The sequence below is a fragment of the Lepidochelys kempii genome, chromosome 21 (assembly GCF_965140285.1).
Source record: "Lepidochelys kempii isolate rLepKem1 chromosome 21, rLepKem1.hap1, whole genome shotgun sequence".
Lineage (NCBI taxonomy): Eukaryota > Metazoa > Chordata > Testudines > Cheloniidae > Lepidochelys > Lepidochelys kempii.
The window spans coordinates 15953246-15967772 of NC_136400.1; the positions used below are offsets into that span (position 1 = coordinate 15953246).

Consider the following 14527-nt stretch of genomic DNA (forward strand, 5'->3'; position numbering starts at 1 on the left):
CCACCCCAGAGATGACTGCATTTCTCTGGTGAAGGGATTCCTCTGGGTATAGCATGAGTCTCTTCACACCAGTTTGTCCACTGGCACAACTCCATTGACTTTAATGGAGTTACTCCTGGTTTACGTTGGGATGGGCAAAGAGGGGGAATCGGGCCCAGCAGGGTTACTCCCAATTTACGCTGTGGTGAGTAATAAGGAACTTATGCCTATCATCTCTGTACATTGCTCTGGGAGATGAGAAGTGCTCTAGAAACCTAAGAGACTGTTATGTTACCAAGTCCCTCGCTGGCAGGCAAAGCACAGGGCGGGCGCAGGATGTTTGTGCTATCGAGTTCAGAATGCTGCATCACTGCAAGTGGCAAATGAAACTACACAGTGGTTCTTGGATTTTTTTTTCATTGTTCTTTGAATAAACACGGCAGAACTAAACATTTGGAAATACACCTAGCCATTCATCTCTAGGACTTAAAGTAAAACCGTGATTTGGTACTTAGATAATCTAGTGCAGGGTAGGTTAGAACTAGATCAGTGTTAACCGGCATGTCTGGGGCATGTTAAAAGACAAATTTAGAAGGATTCATAGATTCCAAAGCCAGAAGGGATGACTGTGATCATCTAGCCTGACCTCCTGTATAACATAGGCCAAGGAACTTTCCCCCAAATAATTCCTGGAGTGCATATTTTAGAGAGAGGTTTTTTTGGACCATTCAATCCACAATTAAAACAGGGATTATTTGCAGCAAATAATTTATTCAGCTCTTTGTGAATTGTCCACAGACTTCCTGGATTTTTTTTTTTTTGTAGCTCAAAATCAATTAATTAAAAATTCTGTGCAAACATACTTACCAGTGTGTTGCTCATTCACTGTTTGATACTGGCAATTTGAGCTACCTTTGCTGGACATGCAGAGTACAAGGTGTTTCTAGGCACTGCCTGGATGTAGATAACTCTTAAAATCAAGTTTCTGGCACAAATATTCCAAAATTGCTTTCCTTGAATATTTGTCAATAGCTACCTAAAGATTGCGGTCTCAGCTAATGTGGTTTGTTGGCCCCTTGTGGGAAGTGAATGAAGCTGGAGAGAGGTCACTTACATTTATTCACAAACATTCATATATTTGCCTATCTGTCTGTGACAGAGCACTTTGCAAAAGAGGATCATGGGGAACGGCTTGATGAATATTTAGGTAGATTTTTGGCTAAATGATGAGGGCATGAGCGCTGTCTAGAAGTATGCGAGGGACATGGGCACCAGGAAGGGTCAGGAATTATGGTGGCTCAAGAGGGAACTAGGAGTAATGGAAGGAGTTTAAAAAATGAACTTTTAACATGGAAAAACTTCCTAGTGGTCAGATCTATTAGAATATGGCATAAGATTATGGAACAGTCTAAATACTAATAGTGGCCCAGGGACTGAGCTGACAGCAAGGCTGTCAGCACTGGCAATCAAACTGAGTTCCAAAGGAAATGCTGGAAGACTTATCACTTAAAAGGCTTACAGCTGGAATGAACCAAGCCCTGGAAGATGTACTGTTATCTTGAGACCAATCCTGTGCTGGACTTCAGGATGTAGTAGGTCTTTCCTATCAGTAATGTTTCTGATTCTGGATTCAGGCAGCAAAGTTCTTTAAGTTAGCCTCTTATAAAAACTGAAAAGATGGAGCTGGGACCAGCTCTTACACAACATTGGAAAAGGGGGTTGTTGTACAGCAGAGCTGATTTGCTGAACAGGTGGTTTGACACATTGGAGTTATTCATAGAAACCTGGGGTTTGGTAGGAAAGTTTCATCTATTGTGGGGATCTGGGACAAACCTGAGCTGCTGGCCAGAGTTAGCAGAAGGTTCCACTGGGCTTCAGGAATGTTTCAGTGAGCTGAAAGCCTGCGAGTCAGACAAGACTCGGGGCATGGTGTTTAGGCAAGCCGGGAACCAAACAAAAAGGGATGGCTTGAGCAGAGATTCACTTTGGCATTTATTTGAACACGAAACTTGGAGTGAAAAGCATTCAAATGGACATTTGGAACCCCACTAACTTTCCAGACAGAGCTGTACTGCCCAGTGTAATCAACGGGCAATAAAATAATTGCTGAGAACGTATTTTAAGCTGCCTTCCTAACCGGCTTTGGTGGCATCGCAGCTGTGTTTGCCTTGCTGGTGAATCGTCTGTTAGCAGTTTGAACATCACCAGTTCAGCTTTAAGGCCACTTCCCCAGCTCCTTTTCCTGGGTGTTTCCTTGTGCTGTTTCTTTGTGGACTTTGGACACTGTCCAATGGTACCTAGATCGTCTACAGAGAGATTAGACAGAATTCAGGAGAAACTTTTAAGACGCATAGGGCTCCAATGGAAATACTGATTTGTATCTGACTTCTCATCGGAAGAACTGAAAGCACCTTACAAAGATGGACATTGTTGTCTCCAGTTTACAGAGGGGGAAATTGGGGCATAGAAGGTCCATGGATTTCAATGGGAATTATGAGCCTAAAAACCTTGGAGGATCATGACCTAGGGGTACGTCTACACTGCAAAGTAAAACCCACAGCAGTGAGTCTCAGAACCAGGGTCAACTGACTGGACTCGGGCTGCAGTGCTAAAAATAGCAGTGTAAATGGCCCTGTTCTGGCTGGAGCTCAGGCTGTGAAACCCGGCGAGGGGAAGAGGGTATCAGAGCTGGGGTGCAAGCCCAAATGTCGACCTGGCTATTTTTAGCTCTGCAGCTCGAGCCAATGGACCCAGGCTCTGAGAGTCTCTGCTGTCAATTTTTCTTTGCGCTGTAGACATACCCTAAGTGACTTCCCCAGTGTAACACAGCAGGTCAGCTGCAGAGCCAGGAATAGAACCCAGGAGCCTTGACTCCAGTTCCCAGTGCTCCCCGCTCACTGGGATGTATGAGCACAGAGATGTCCCTCTCCTTGACAGGGCTGCTGGAGGCTGACAGGATTTGGAAAGCTAGCAAGCGAGTTATTAATGAGGCTTCATGTCATTTTCTTTGTATGGCTGTGGTTTAAGATCACAGGACACTTGAGTCGCTGGTGAATCTTACTCAGCCCCAGAGAAGAGATTGGGACCCAGGATAAACAACATGTCAGAGGAGCTAACAAGCAGCTCTGAGATTCAAGGCAGGAATTGCAGTGCTAGTCTCCCTGCCTTCCTGATTGGCCAGGGGAAAGTGGCTGATTTTGCTGAGGAAAAGCCAGTCCTACGGCATGTGTCCAATGCGGCAGAAGGGAAAATGGCAGCTAGGTGTGAGAGACCAGTCCTTAATGCTAAGAACTACTGAGGCGCAAAATCGGCGTTGCCTGGGTTTATTCTCCTCCCCTGCACTTCCCACTCAACATAACTCTCTCTTAGATCATCGCTGTGCAGAGAGGTTGCAATGTACCCTGGGCCTGGCTGGGAGCTCAGAGTTATCAGTGCTGACTGATGATGTTCCTAAGCTCTTGCTTCCTATTTAAGGAGAACTATGTTGCTGAGCCATGGGGGGGCGGGGGAGTGGAGTGGCCTCAGGAAGGGTTATCTCAGCCAAGACGCCATTGTTAGATTCCAGCTCAGCGTTGGGGTGGTTATTTTCCCCTTTCTTTGTGAGATAATTATGGAAGTTCCTACCTGTTTGTGACAAGCACAGATCCTCTCAGGAACGAGCTCTTCCCTCTCGGCCAATTTACCATCCCTGCCACATCGACACTGCAGCAACAGGGAACTTACAAATGCAGCTGGTTGGAATAAGGTCTGGCTGCCCACAAAAGATGAGTCCTGGAAAGGGTTTCCTTTGGCTCAGAAGTGGCAATGACTCCCCAGTATCTCCCTAGGACTTCGGCCAGGACACAAGTGGCCATTTTTGCTTTATCACTACAAAAGTGATATGGCTGTCATGGCCCTGCTGAGTCTTAATGCAGCTGAGTCATTCAAAGCTGCCTCAAATCCAGCTTCACTGGCCACAGAAGGAAGGATTCTCCCTGTGTAACTGCAACAGGTACATAGAGGGAATCTTCAGGTGGCTCCTTAGCCATTCTGCTGCTAGCTACCAGCTCAGAAGGCATGGCTGGGAGAAAGTGGTGCCCCAGGGATCCTTGGCAGCCAGAACAGCCCCAGGTGGCCCTAGGATTGGGGAAGGAAAGATGTGGCTTAATGCAACCATTGTGCACTCCCACCACTATACTGCAGCTCAGCATCTAGCTCACGGTGTGAGTGGAAAAGCAAAAAAAATCCCAAATGACAAGAGTTTTAATCTAAAAGCCAGCGAGACACAGGGATTTATTCACACCCACAAATGAGCTGCATTGCGTGACATCTAATCCAGCTCGATACTTCAGCATCTCCATGCCTTTCTAAGGCACCTATCAGCATGGTAGCTATGCACAGGTGTGGGGAATTTGAGGAGGGGCTGGATCTGTATGCAATGAGCTTTTTACGCAGGGCTTCCTCTCCCTCATCTGCCTGCTGCTCAGAGGAAAGGGGAGGAGGTGATGGGAGTGTGACGTAAGACCCAAGTGAATCAAAATGAAAATTCCTAGTCTAAACAAATACTTTGGGCAGATCATTTAGGTTTCTCCGGCTGTTGGTGAGTTGCTGTAAATATCTTGCAAATCATCTGAATCTTCAGACATGGCCCCTGATTTTGGGTGCCTGGATTTCTGGATGTCACCTCCGCAGCCTGATTTTCAGACGTGGAGAGTGCAGCTTTTAGAGGGTGCTCAGCACAGCTGACAATCAGTCCAAACGTGTCTCAAGTGGGCACCCAGAATCAGTGGCCATGTGGGAAATTGTGGGCCATGGGGCTGCACAGAGTTCATCCCAGATGGACACAGAAATCATGCTCCAATATGTCTAAGAATGAAGGACTGAGTGCACTGCTGTGGTTTTATTGTAGCTTTTAACACTCTCTCTAATTTTTATTTTTCTGCTAGCTAACTGAAAATGTCAGACGTCGAAGAAATCATCGAAGAATATGAAGAGTAAGTGTGGTGATTTAAAATCTTCCCTCCTACGGCCAGCCCTCTTCATGCAGGGGTAAAGCAGGCAGCTTGCTCTGTGGCTGCCATTGCAATTTTGGTGTAGCTGCATCAAGTCCCATCGAGAGTCATTCATTCTCATTCTTACCCAGCCCTGTCTGGAGCTGTGGGAATGATTCACGTTTTTATTAGTACTAACAACAGTGCCCGCTAGTTCTTAGACAGCACTTTTCATCAGTAGATCTCAGAATTGCAGGCCATAAAACCATCCTTCCTTCCCATAAATGAGAACTGTGATTAAGTGTTTATATATAAATTAATTTGTTTCTCTTTACCAACCCTCTGACCCCACTGGTGGGGATGACCCAAGCCCCGAGATCCAAACACTTCCAGACTTCGGGAAAACTGGGACAAAAACCTTCCAGCACGGTCGCATCTCTGCTGCCATGTAACGAGGGGAGACAAAACACAGCCTGTAGAAATGCATAACACAACATAGTGTAAACTGGCCACGGAGGGCTCTCTGAACTCCCCCTGTCCCATAAAGCTGCACTGGAAACATGCTTTCCCATCCTGCAAATATTTTTGAGAGTCTAAAAACTTTCCCAATTCTGAATTCGGATGAAAAATAAAAAATCTCAAATGTTCGTGAGTCAGAAACACCAAAAAATTCAGGTTTCAGAGTAGCAGCCGTGTTAGTCTGTATTCGCAAAAAGAAAAGGCGTACTTGTGGCACCTTAGAGACTAACCAATTTATTTGAGCATGAGCTTTCGTGAGCTACAGCTCACTTCATCGGATGCATACTGTGGAAAGTACAGAAGATGTTTTTATACACACAGACCATGAAAAAATGGGTGTTTGTCACTACAAAAGGTATTCTCTCCCCCCACCCCACTCTCTTGCTGGTCATAGCTTATCTAAAGTGATCACTCTCCTTACAATGTGTATGATATTGATCCACAGTATGCATCCGATGAAGTGAGCTGTAGCTCACGAAAGCTTATGCTCAAATAAATTGGTTAGTCTCTAAGGTGCCACAAGTCCTCCTTTTCTTTTTGCAAAAAATTCAGATCAGTCAAAATGTCTGAATTTTGAACCATTTTGTTAGGATTTTGAGCCCCCCCCCATTTTTTTGGCCTTTTTTCCCCAGTCTAATTAGCTTAGATTTTTAAATGAACATTTATTTTGAACCAGAAATTTTCCTTTAGCGAATGTCAAAACAAAACACTTTTTCCCCAACTTCTTTTCTGAGTCGGGAGATTTGTCGAAATGGACGCTGTTTTGAGAACAGTTTTGTTTTGACAAATCCGCATTTTTCAATGAAAATACAACTCGCTGGAAAGTTCTGATCCGCCCCCATCCCTCCCCCCTTCCCGGGACCAGCCACTGGGAGAAACGTGCAACCGATGTTCTAACCCAACCGTTTCTCCTTTGGCTTTGCAGGGAACAGGAAGGTAAGAGGAAGAGCAGCATCTTTCTGCACATCAGGACAGACTGAGGCTCTAAGACTATCAGTATAACCTCAATAACCTGCTTGTTCTCTCTCCCTCCCTTTCTCTTCCCCTTTCCTGCAGAGGAGTATATTGAAGAAGGTAGGTTTTTCCCTGTTGTATGGGAGGGACAAGAGGGCATGGGGTGGTTGCTACTGGTTTATTTAGATACTTTGTTTCCTTTTTTGCTTGGAATGGTTTAGCATGGCATGGCTGCAGGTGGGCAGAGTCATGCAAATACTGTATAAAAAGGTCCTGGGAATGTTCCTTCCAATTTTAAAACAAATTTTGCTTCAGCTGATGTTCAGTTAGGGTGAAATTCACCCTTGTCCAGGGGACTGACGCAACCCACAGGGTTAATGAGCAACTTCAGAGGCATGTAGACCTCATTCCAGTCCTCTGCACAGGGGTGAATTTCACCCTAAGAGTTTATTTGGCATTCGCTTTAGTAGCGAGGATAATTGGAGACGGGCCTCAACTAAATCCTCAGATCTGAGCACGGGGAGAATTCAGGATTGAAAACTTTCGCAGCTCCGGCCTGTCTGCGATGATGATGATGTGATAACTGAAAGGAAGCTAGAGTCTCAACTGACTTGTGTGAGTGACAGTTCAGCCTGGGCTTGCTGCGTTTTCAGTATAAGGACTGGAAGCTGAGGAGTTTATGCATCTAGCAGCTTTGCAGCCTTCTTTGCTGTGTGTGAGTGAGAATATTTGTAATGTCTGCTGGATATTGGTGAAGAAAAGCCTTAATATTCGACAGCTTTAACAACACCTGGGCAACACCTGCATAGCAGAGCCGGATAAACACCAGGAAAGCTGTAGGACATAGCTGGGAAAGTAGAGATCGATAACATGCCAGCGGACGCTCTAGCTAGATGCCACAGCTTTACGATACCTGACTAACCTTTTCCGCTTCTTCCTTTCACTGTTGCCACTTTCCACCTTGACGAAGAAGAAGAATGGCTAGAGGAGGAAGATGGTAGTAAAACATTTCTTCTTCTTCTTTCCCTTCCCTAATGCTTGCCAACATTCTGCATATGCAATGTCTGTGATTTGTTGTATATACGTACATGCTCTATCTATGCAATGGAGTGTGACCTCTTTCTTCTGCCCATTGCCTCTTGGTGTTGCTTGTTGTATCTTCCTCCCCGTTTCTGCCCTAAGATCACATCTGAATCCATGATGCATCCTTGCATTTCTAACTTTCATCAATTTGCCAAACTCACCCATTGTTTGGTTCCTTCCTTATATTCCTCTCTCTCCTCCAGGCAGTGCCAGTCTTTTAAATCCCTCCTTAGAGCCCCAGTTGCCTACCAGCTTCTCCTCTCTCTCTTCCACAGAGGACTCTGTTTGCAGCAACGCTCCCTCTGGTGGAAGGAGGCGCTCAGATGTGCCAGTGGTACTAATAGAGCGCGTGATAGGAGAAGAGGGGGAATGACTAAAGGCAGTTCCCTCGGGCACCCACCAGGGCCACTTCTGTTGCCTGGAGGTGGTTCAGGAGAACAATGAAAATCGCCCCATCCCTGCCCCGCACTGGGACTAAGCATGTTGCATCCCTTGTTGCCATGGAGAGTGGTGGACCTTGACCTGGATGTCACCATGTGGCCCTGCCAGACCCTTGGAGATACCATGAGAGCAGCCTCTGATGGCATTTGGCCCCTTCCCCTTCTAGTCATATTGGGAACATGGCAGGGCAGAATCACATGGAAATGAGGGGGGAATTCCCCCCTCAAAGCATCAATAATAAAGGTCAGTTGAGTTTGGGGTGAAGGTTCAGGTGAATTCCCATTTTATGCAAACCGAACCGTTACCTGTCTCCATTCCGTGGCCACACTGCCTTTCCCCCTCAGATACCCCTGTGGCTGGCTCACTATAACATGTACTTTTATCAGCCAGCCAGCCTGAGTTGCTCCTCTCATCTTGCATGTTGTTCCACAGACCACAAAGAGCACGTAGAAGAACTAGAAGAGGCTGAGGAAACACCAGCAGAAGGTAGGTGGTTGAACCTCTAGGAGACATCTCCCTCTGCCCAGCTTGCTCTGGCCTTCTCATGCATTTCAGTGGGCTGCCTAATCTCTGGGTTGGATTGCACAGCTAAGCTGCAAAAACTCAGGGATGCTTAAAATCATGTCATTAACTCAAGCTATAGCTGGACAAGGGACCCATGCCTCTTCCCAGCTCCGCAAAGGGGGCACTCTCCCTCAGGGTGCAGTTCCCAGTATGCTGGTGCCAAAGATAGATCTGGGCTGATCCTGCCAGGTGCCGAGTGCTCTCGGCTCCCAACATGAAGGCACCAGGAGCTCTGTCCATGGGGTTGTCGGTGTTTTGCAGAACTTTGTCTAGAATGTGCAGGATATCGGAGTTGAGATCCAAGAGGAGAATTTTGCCTGTAAGCAGGATACCCCACTACACCAGCCCCACTGCCCCAGTCATCACACTAGGGAAAATGGAGCCACACCTCCACCCAAACAGAGGAGGTCTTGCTCCCCTCTGCAGGCCTCATGTCCAAGTCATGCTCCTGCCCATCAATTCCCAACTTCACCGCTCCACAAAGAACCCCGGGAGAATCTGTGCATCAAAGACACTCCCTGAGACTCCATGCCTCCCTGAGCTGCCCTTTTCTATGGGGGTGAGGGGTAATATGCAGAGTCAGCCCTTTTGCAAGCTGCAGCAAACTCCTCCTCCTCCTCCTCCTCTCCAGCTGGCTCTGCAGACTGGCCTGTAGTGGGCAGAGCCAGGGCTCCAATTACTCCTGACCCTCTCCAGGCCCATTGGTTTGTGTGACGGCCGCTATCTTTGTTAACGCTGGGGGTTGAACCAGGGCCCTCCAGAGTAAAAAGCTTGAATCAGTACAGCCTGAGCTCAAGAGCCAGGTTCCCTAGCTGGGGACTATAAACAGCCTCCTGTCCTCCCTCGCTCAGCATGGACGGGGGCTCATAACAGACTGACCAGTGGGTCAAACTTGCACAGGAGCGGAGAAGCTGTAGCTCTGCAGGGACTGGATCCAAGAGTAGCCCTCGGGGGGTAACTCTCCCCTCTCCCTGTTCCCCTGTCTTTAGACTCACTACCATCTTCTGTGTGGTGTACAGCACAGAGCACCCCATCAGCCCTGAAATATTAATAAAATCATGTAAATAAAGAGAAATAACACAGCTAGGAGCTGGCATCCTTCTGCTGTTGGAGAGGTCTGTATCTTTCCTCAGCCTGTTAATTTCCAGGTGTAACCCACACACCTCCTGGGTAGGGTGACCAGATAGCAACTGTGAAAAAACAGAACAGGAGGTCGGGGGTACTAGGTAGGTGCCTATATAAGAAAAAGTCCACAAAATGGGACTGTCCCTTTAAAAATGGGACATCTGATCACCCTACTCCTGGGTGGGGTGTTCTGTCCCATCGAGTAGCACCAAGGGGCAGGAGAGAGAGGGGGAGGGGAAAAAGAGAGAGAGATTAATGATTTTGCTCTACAGCCTTAGCTAAGGGCCAGTTGGCTTTTAGCTCATGCAGTAGAGGCTCATGCATTAAGTTCTAGATGTCCCAGGTTTGATCCCGCCTGCCGACAGCTGGGGACCGGGGTCTGTTGGTATTACACAGGCTTAAAGCCAGATTCTGGTCTCTGTTACACTGCTGAAAATCCAGCCTGGCTCTGCAGGTTTCATTGAACCCACTCCCAAGCGACATGGGCGTGACTGATATCAGAATCTGCCCCTTATGGTGTAAAAATTGGCCAGAGCTGTCTCAGCTGTGATCATCCAATACCAAAATGCCAGCGGTGGAGACCCAGCCTGTGTGAAGAATGCGAGGAATTCCCCACGGCATTCATGGGGGATGAATGTGTCTGCCTCCATGACCCGTCTCTGATCGAATTGTCCTTTCTGCTTTTAAAATAGAACACAAAGATGAAGCTAAAGAAAAAGAAGGTAAGAGCAAGACTGGGGAGAGGGGTCTGTTCACATGCGGGTCAGTGCAGGCCTGATCCCACTTGTTCTGAGCCCTGGGTCCCCCCTGTTCCGTTGAACTCATCTGCTACTAATAATGGGGTTTCTGACTCCTGCTGTGTAAAAGCTGGCCGCCAGGAGGGATGCTGTCCCTGCCTGCCCAGTGCAGAGGGCCCATGAGGCCCCCACGCACCATGTGAGATTGCTGTGATCTAGCCTTGTGCTGCACAGGGGAGAATTTCACACACCCTGTGGTAAGAAGGGGACGTTCTTCTGCTTTCAGAGTCTAAGCTCAGTGGGGTAAATGGAAAAGCTTGTCTGGGACTCTCAGGCCTTTTGAGTGAGCTAGGGCTTGGTTTGGAGGGAATCTGGGGTGTCTCCCATTGAAACCCCATAGAGCTCACGTTTCCACCTGAAGCCAGTTTTCAGCTGTGTTTTCCCCTTGGACCATGTATCAGCCCGGTGCTCAGCACCATGTAGGACTAAAGGCCAGATTTTTACAGGTATTTAGGTGCCTAATGATGCAAAGAGGCACCTAGTGGGATTTGCAAAAGCACCTAAAACCTGGCCTTACCAGCCCAGCCCTGCACACTGCTGCATACCCCCTACAGCGTGCAGAGAGCTCTCAACTCCTGCACATCAATGGCAATAAGGGTGCTCAGCACCTTGCAGCATCAGGCTGCCTGAGCTAGGCCTGAAGAACGCGTTTGCGTGTGCCGCCGCAAAGCCAAGCCGTTGTGCTTCACCTGGCTCTGCGTCTGCCCCCTCCATGAGAAGGCGACGTTGGGGAGCTGTCCTCACTCCACTGGTGGATGTCTGTGTTGGAGCTCTGACCTTCACCTTCCTGCCACTTCCCACAAGGCAGCTGGAGGTGTCCAGACTGACCCTGCCATGACAGGGTTTCCAGTGCTGGGGCTGGCAGGATAGGAGATGCTAGGCAAGGTTTAACAAGGACAAGTGCAGAGTCCTGCACTTAGGAAGGAAGAATCCCATGCACCACTACAGACTAGGGACTGACTGGCTAAGCAGCAGTTCTGCAGAAAAGGACCTAGGGGTTACAGTGGACGAGAAGCTGGATAGGAGTCAACAGTGTGCCCTTGTTGCCAAGAAGACAAACGGCACATTGGGCTGCATTAGTAGGGGCATTGCCAGCAGATCGAGGGACGTGATCGTTCCCCTCTGTTCAGTACTGGTAGGCCACATCTGGAGCATTGCGTCCAGTTTTGGGGCCCCCACTATAGAAAGGATGTGGAAAAATTGCGAAGAGTCCAGCAGAGGGCAACAAAAATGATTAGGGAACTGGAACACATGACTTATGAGGAGAGGCTGAGGGAACTGGGATTGTTTAGTCTGCAGAAGAGAAGAATGAGGGGGGATTTGATAGCTGCTTTCAACTACCTGAGAGGTGGTTCCAAAGAGGATGGAGCTCGGCTGTTCTCAGTGGTGGTGGATGATAGAACAAGGAGCCATGGTCTCAAGTTGCAGAGGGGGAGGTCTAGGTTTGATATTAGGAAATATTATTTCACCAGGAGGGTGGTGAAGCCCTGGAATGCGTTACCTAGGGAGGTGGTGGAATCTCCCTCCTTAGAGGTTTTTAAGGCCCAGCTTGACAAAGCCCTGGCTGGGATGATTTAGTTGGGGATCGGTCCTGCTTTGAGCAGGGGGTTGGACGAGATGACCTCCTGAGGTGTCTTCCAACCTTGATCTTCTATGATTCTATGATTCTAAGATGCCACCTGGTGGTCACTCGGTCAATGTGTTTTGCTCAACTGAGGCCCATGCGTCTCAAGTCCCCAGAACGGTGGTACTAAAAATCCATGGCCCGGTCTTGGTGGGACATGCCACCTGGGGATAAAGTGGGGGAAAGGCTCAGTCCGCGTCCCCTTCACCCCCAGCCCATCCCTGCTGCCTCCTGGAGTGCAGGGCGTGTACAGTGGCACCGATTGGCCATGCAGGCGCAGATCGGGTGCGTGGTTGGGGGCTAAAGCTCTGTCTCTCCCACAGGTGGTGAGGGGGAGCACGAGCAGGAGTCTGGGGAAGGTAACGTACCTGTCCTCTCCCTGTGCCCCACAGGGAGTTGCGCTGGAGGGAAGGAACGAGTCCCGATTCACATACACCCATCCCTTCCTGGGGGGAGCGGACAGCAAACCCTCCTGACCACCCCGCTGCCCTCTCCCCTGCCCCATGATGAGCATGAGCACCCGTCACTAGACAGCAGCAGGACCAGGGGGCGTGGGGAGTTGGGGCACAGGGTGCCACATCCATTCAGGTGACTTCACTTTGTTAGGCTGTGGGGCTGAATAGGGGTGTGAGCTTTGGACCAGATGCCCTGTACCGGGCACCCACATACTAGCCAGGAGAGCTGTTATGTTCCCTGCTGGTGCGGGCACGCCGCTGGCTTGCTGTGGCTGAGGTGGGCCTGTATGGTGGGGACACTGCCCGCCCCTGCACTAACAGTTTGGGCAGCTTCTTGGGGCAATGTGTCCCCTGTTCCCAGCCACTAGGGGAACCCCTGCCTGCCTGCATGGGGTGGGGAGCCCGCAGGCAGCCACGTTATGAATGTCTGAAGCAGTTGTGGGGCATGTACCTCAGTGTCAGGGCAAAAACAGGGTCTACCCTATGCAATGGAGTTCCTCAGCCGGCTAGCGCTGTCTGGACAGGCAATAGGAAAGGAGACTGGACCAATTGCTGGGAGCTGAAATACTCTTTAAGTGGATGGGGTGGTTGAAATCTGGCCAGATTTGACAGTCTGGGCCCATCTCTAGCCCTAGTGAACTGCCTGGCTCCTCCATACCTGACTCCAGGCTGTAGGTTTACCTGCAGTATGGCATGGAGCTAGGGTGACCAGACAGGAAATGTGAAAAATTGGGACGGGGGTGAGGCGTAATAGGAGCATATATAAGAAAAAGACCCCAAAATCCTGACTGTCCCTATACAATCAGGACATCTGGTCACCCTACATGGAGCAAAGGGAGTCTGGGGGTGCCCGGCCCATCACTGATATTTACATTGCAGTGAAAAGGCGAACCTCTCTGTGCCATTAACTCTGTGTTTCTCTTTGGTTCCCACGGACCCGCAGGGGAGTCAAAGCCAAAGCCCAAGTAAGTAGAAATGCATTTTGTGTAGGGGGATGGGAAGTTTGGATTGTGCGTGTGTGCGGAATCGCTCTGCCGTATGGCTGGGCAGGGGCTGTATACAGTGCAGTAAATACCAAAGGGAAGGGGGAAGGGGTGGAGTCGGGGCTAAACAGCCCCAGAACAGGAGAAGGGAAGCGAAATAGGGAGAGGGTGGGGGAGGAGAAAGAGAGAGCAGAAAAGCAAGTGGGGGGAAGGGACGACGGAGAACAAGGGGGGCGAGGGAGGTGGGGAGTGTGGCACAGGGAGAGTGCGATCAGAGCTGGTGAGTCGGGAGCAGCTCGTGCATTCACTGGCACAATCAGAACCTCGCACTCTGGCTTGTGATATAGGAGCTTAGTGGTGCATTCTCCAGTGCAGCAAAGCCCCCTGTGCATTCCTTGAAGCGACCTTCTTGGAAGCCATCCGAGCATTCCCTGAGACAACCACCTGCTCAGGTGGAGGAATCTCCTGCAGGTGAATGGGAACGTTCTCATGAATCCCTGGGAGCCCCAGTTCCCTGTTAGATGGATAAAGCAAGGGAGCACCGAGTGCTCTAGGCCCCGGGAAGGATACACCCTGCTAAACCTTCTCTTCCTTCCTCTCTCCCTACTCCTCAGTTCCACCCTTCCGAGTGTCGCCAGGTAGGCTCAGCTGTCTAAGCCTCTGCAATAAGGCTGCTGCCTAACGACGGGTTGTGCACCTAGCTGGTCTGGGTGGACACACACGTTGCTTTTGCTGACAGGTACAAGGAAGAGCTGGACTAGCAATGTCCTCGTCTCAATGAGGTTCAAAGGAACAAAAGGGGTTTGGAGGGAAGCATCAGCAATACCAGTCAGCGAGCTCAGTCCATGATCATCTCTCCAGCTGAGCAGGGCTCTTAAGAGTGATAAGCCTGAAGCAAAACTTTTTCAAATTTGAAGCCGGATTGAGAATCAAAATCTGCACCCCAGGCTTACTTCTACCAGTAGATGCCTTCAGATGGCCCGGCAGACGAGACTGGACGGAACCAGGATGCCTGGGTCCTATATTTAGTCTG

At 49.3% G+C, this 14527-nt stretch overlaps 1 protein-coding gene across 1 annotated transcript in view; it reads left to right on the top strand.

Moving 5' to 3' along the window:
• Nucleotides 1-4945: 4945 nt before the first annotated feature.
• Nucleotides 4946-14527, top strand: part of TNNT2 (troponin T2, cardiac type) — a 29578-nt gene continuing 19996 nt past the window's right edge. The window contains exons 1-8 of the mRNA XM_073320041.2: nucleotides 4946-4952; nucleotides 6394-6404; nucleotides 6525-6542; nucleotides 7013-7037; nucleotides 8379-8432; nucleotides 10328-10357; nucleotides 12380-12415; nucleotides 13455-13476. Of these exons, the coding sequence (XP_073176142.2) occupies nucleotides 4946-4952; nucleotides 6394-6404; nucleotides 6525-6542; nucleotides 7013-7037; nucleotides 8379-8432; nucleotides 10328-10357; nucleotides 12380-12415; nucleotides 13455-13476 (203 nt within the window). The remainder of the gene's footprint in view (nucleotides 4953-6393; nucleotides 6405-6524; nucleotides 6543-7012; nucleotides 7038-8378; nucleotides 8433-10327; nucleotides 10358-12379; nucleotides 12416-13454; nucleotides 13477-14527) is intronic.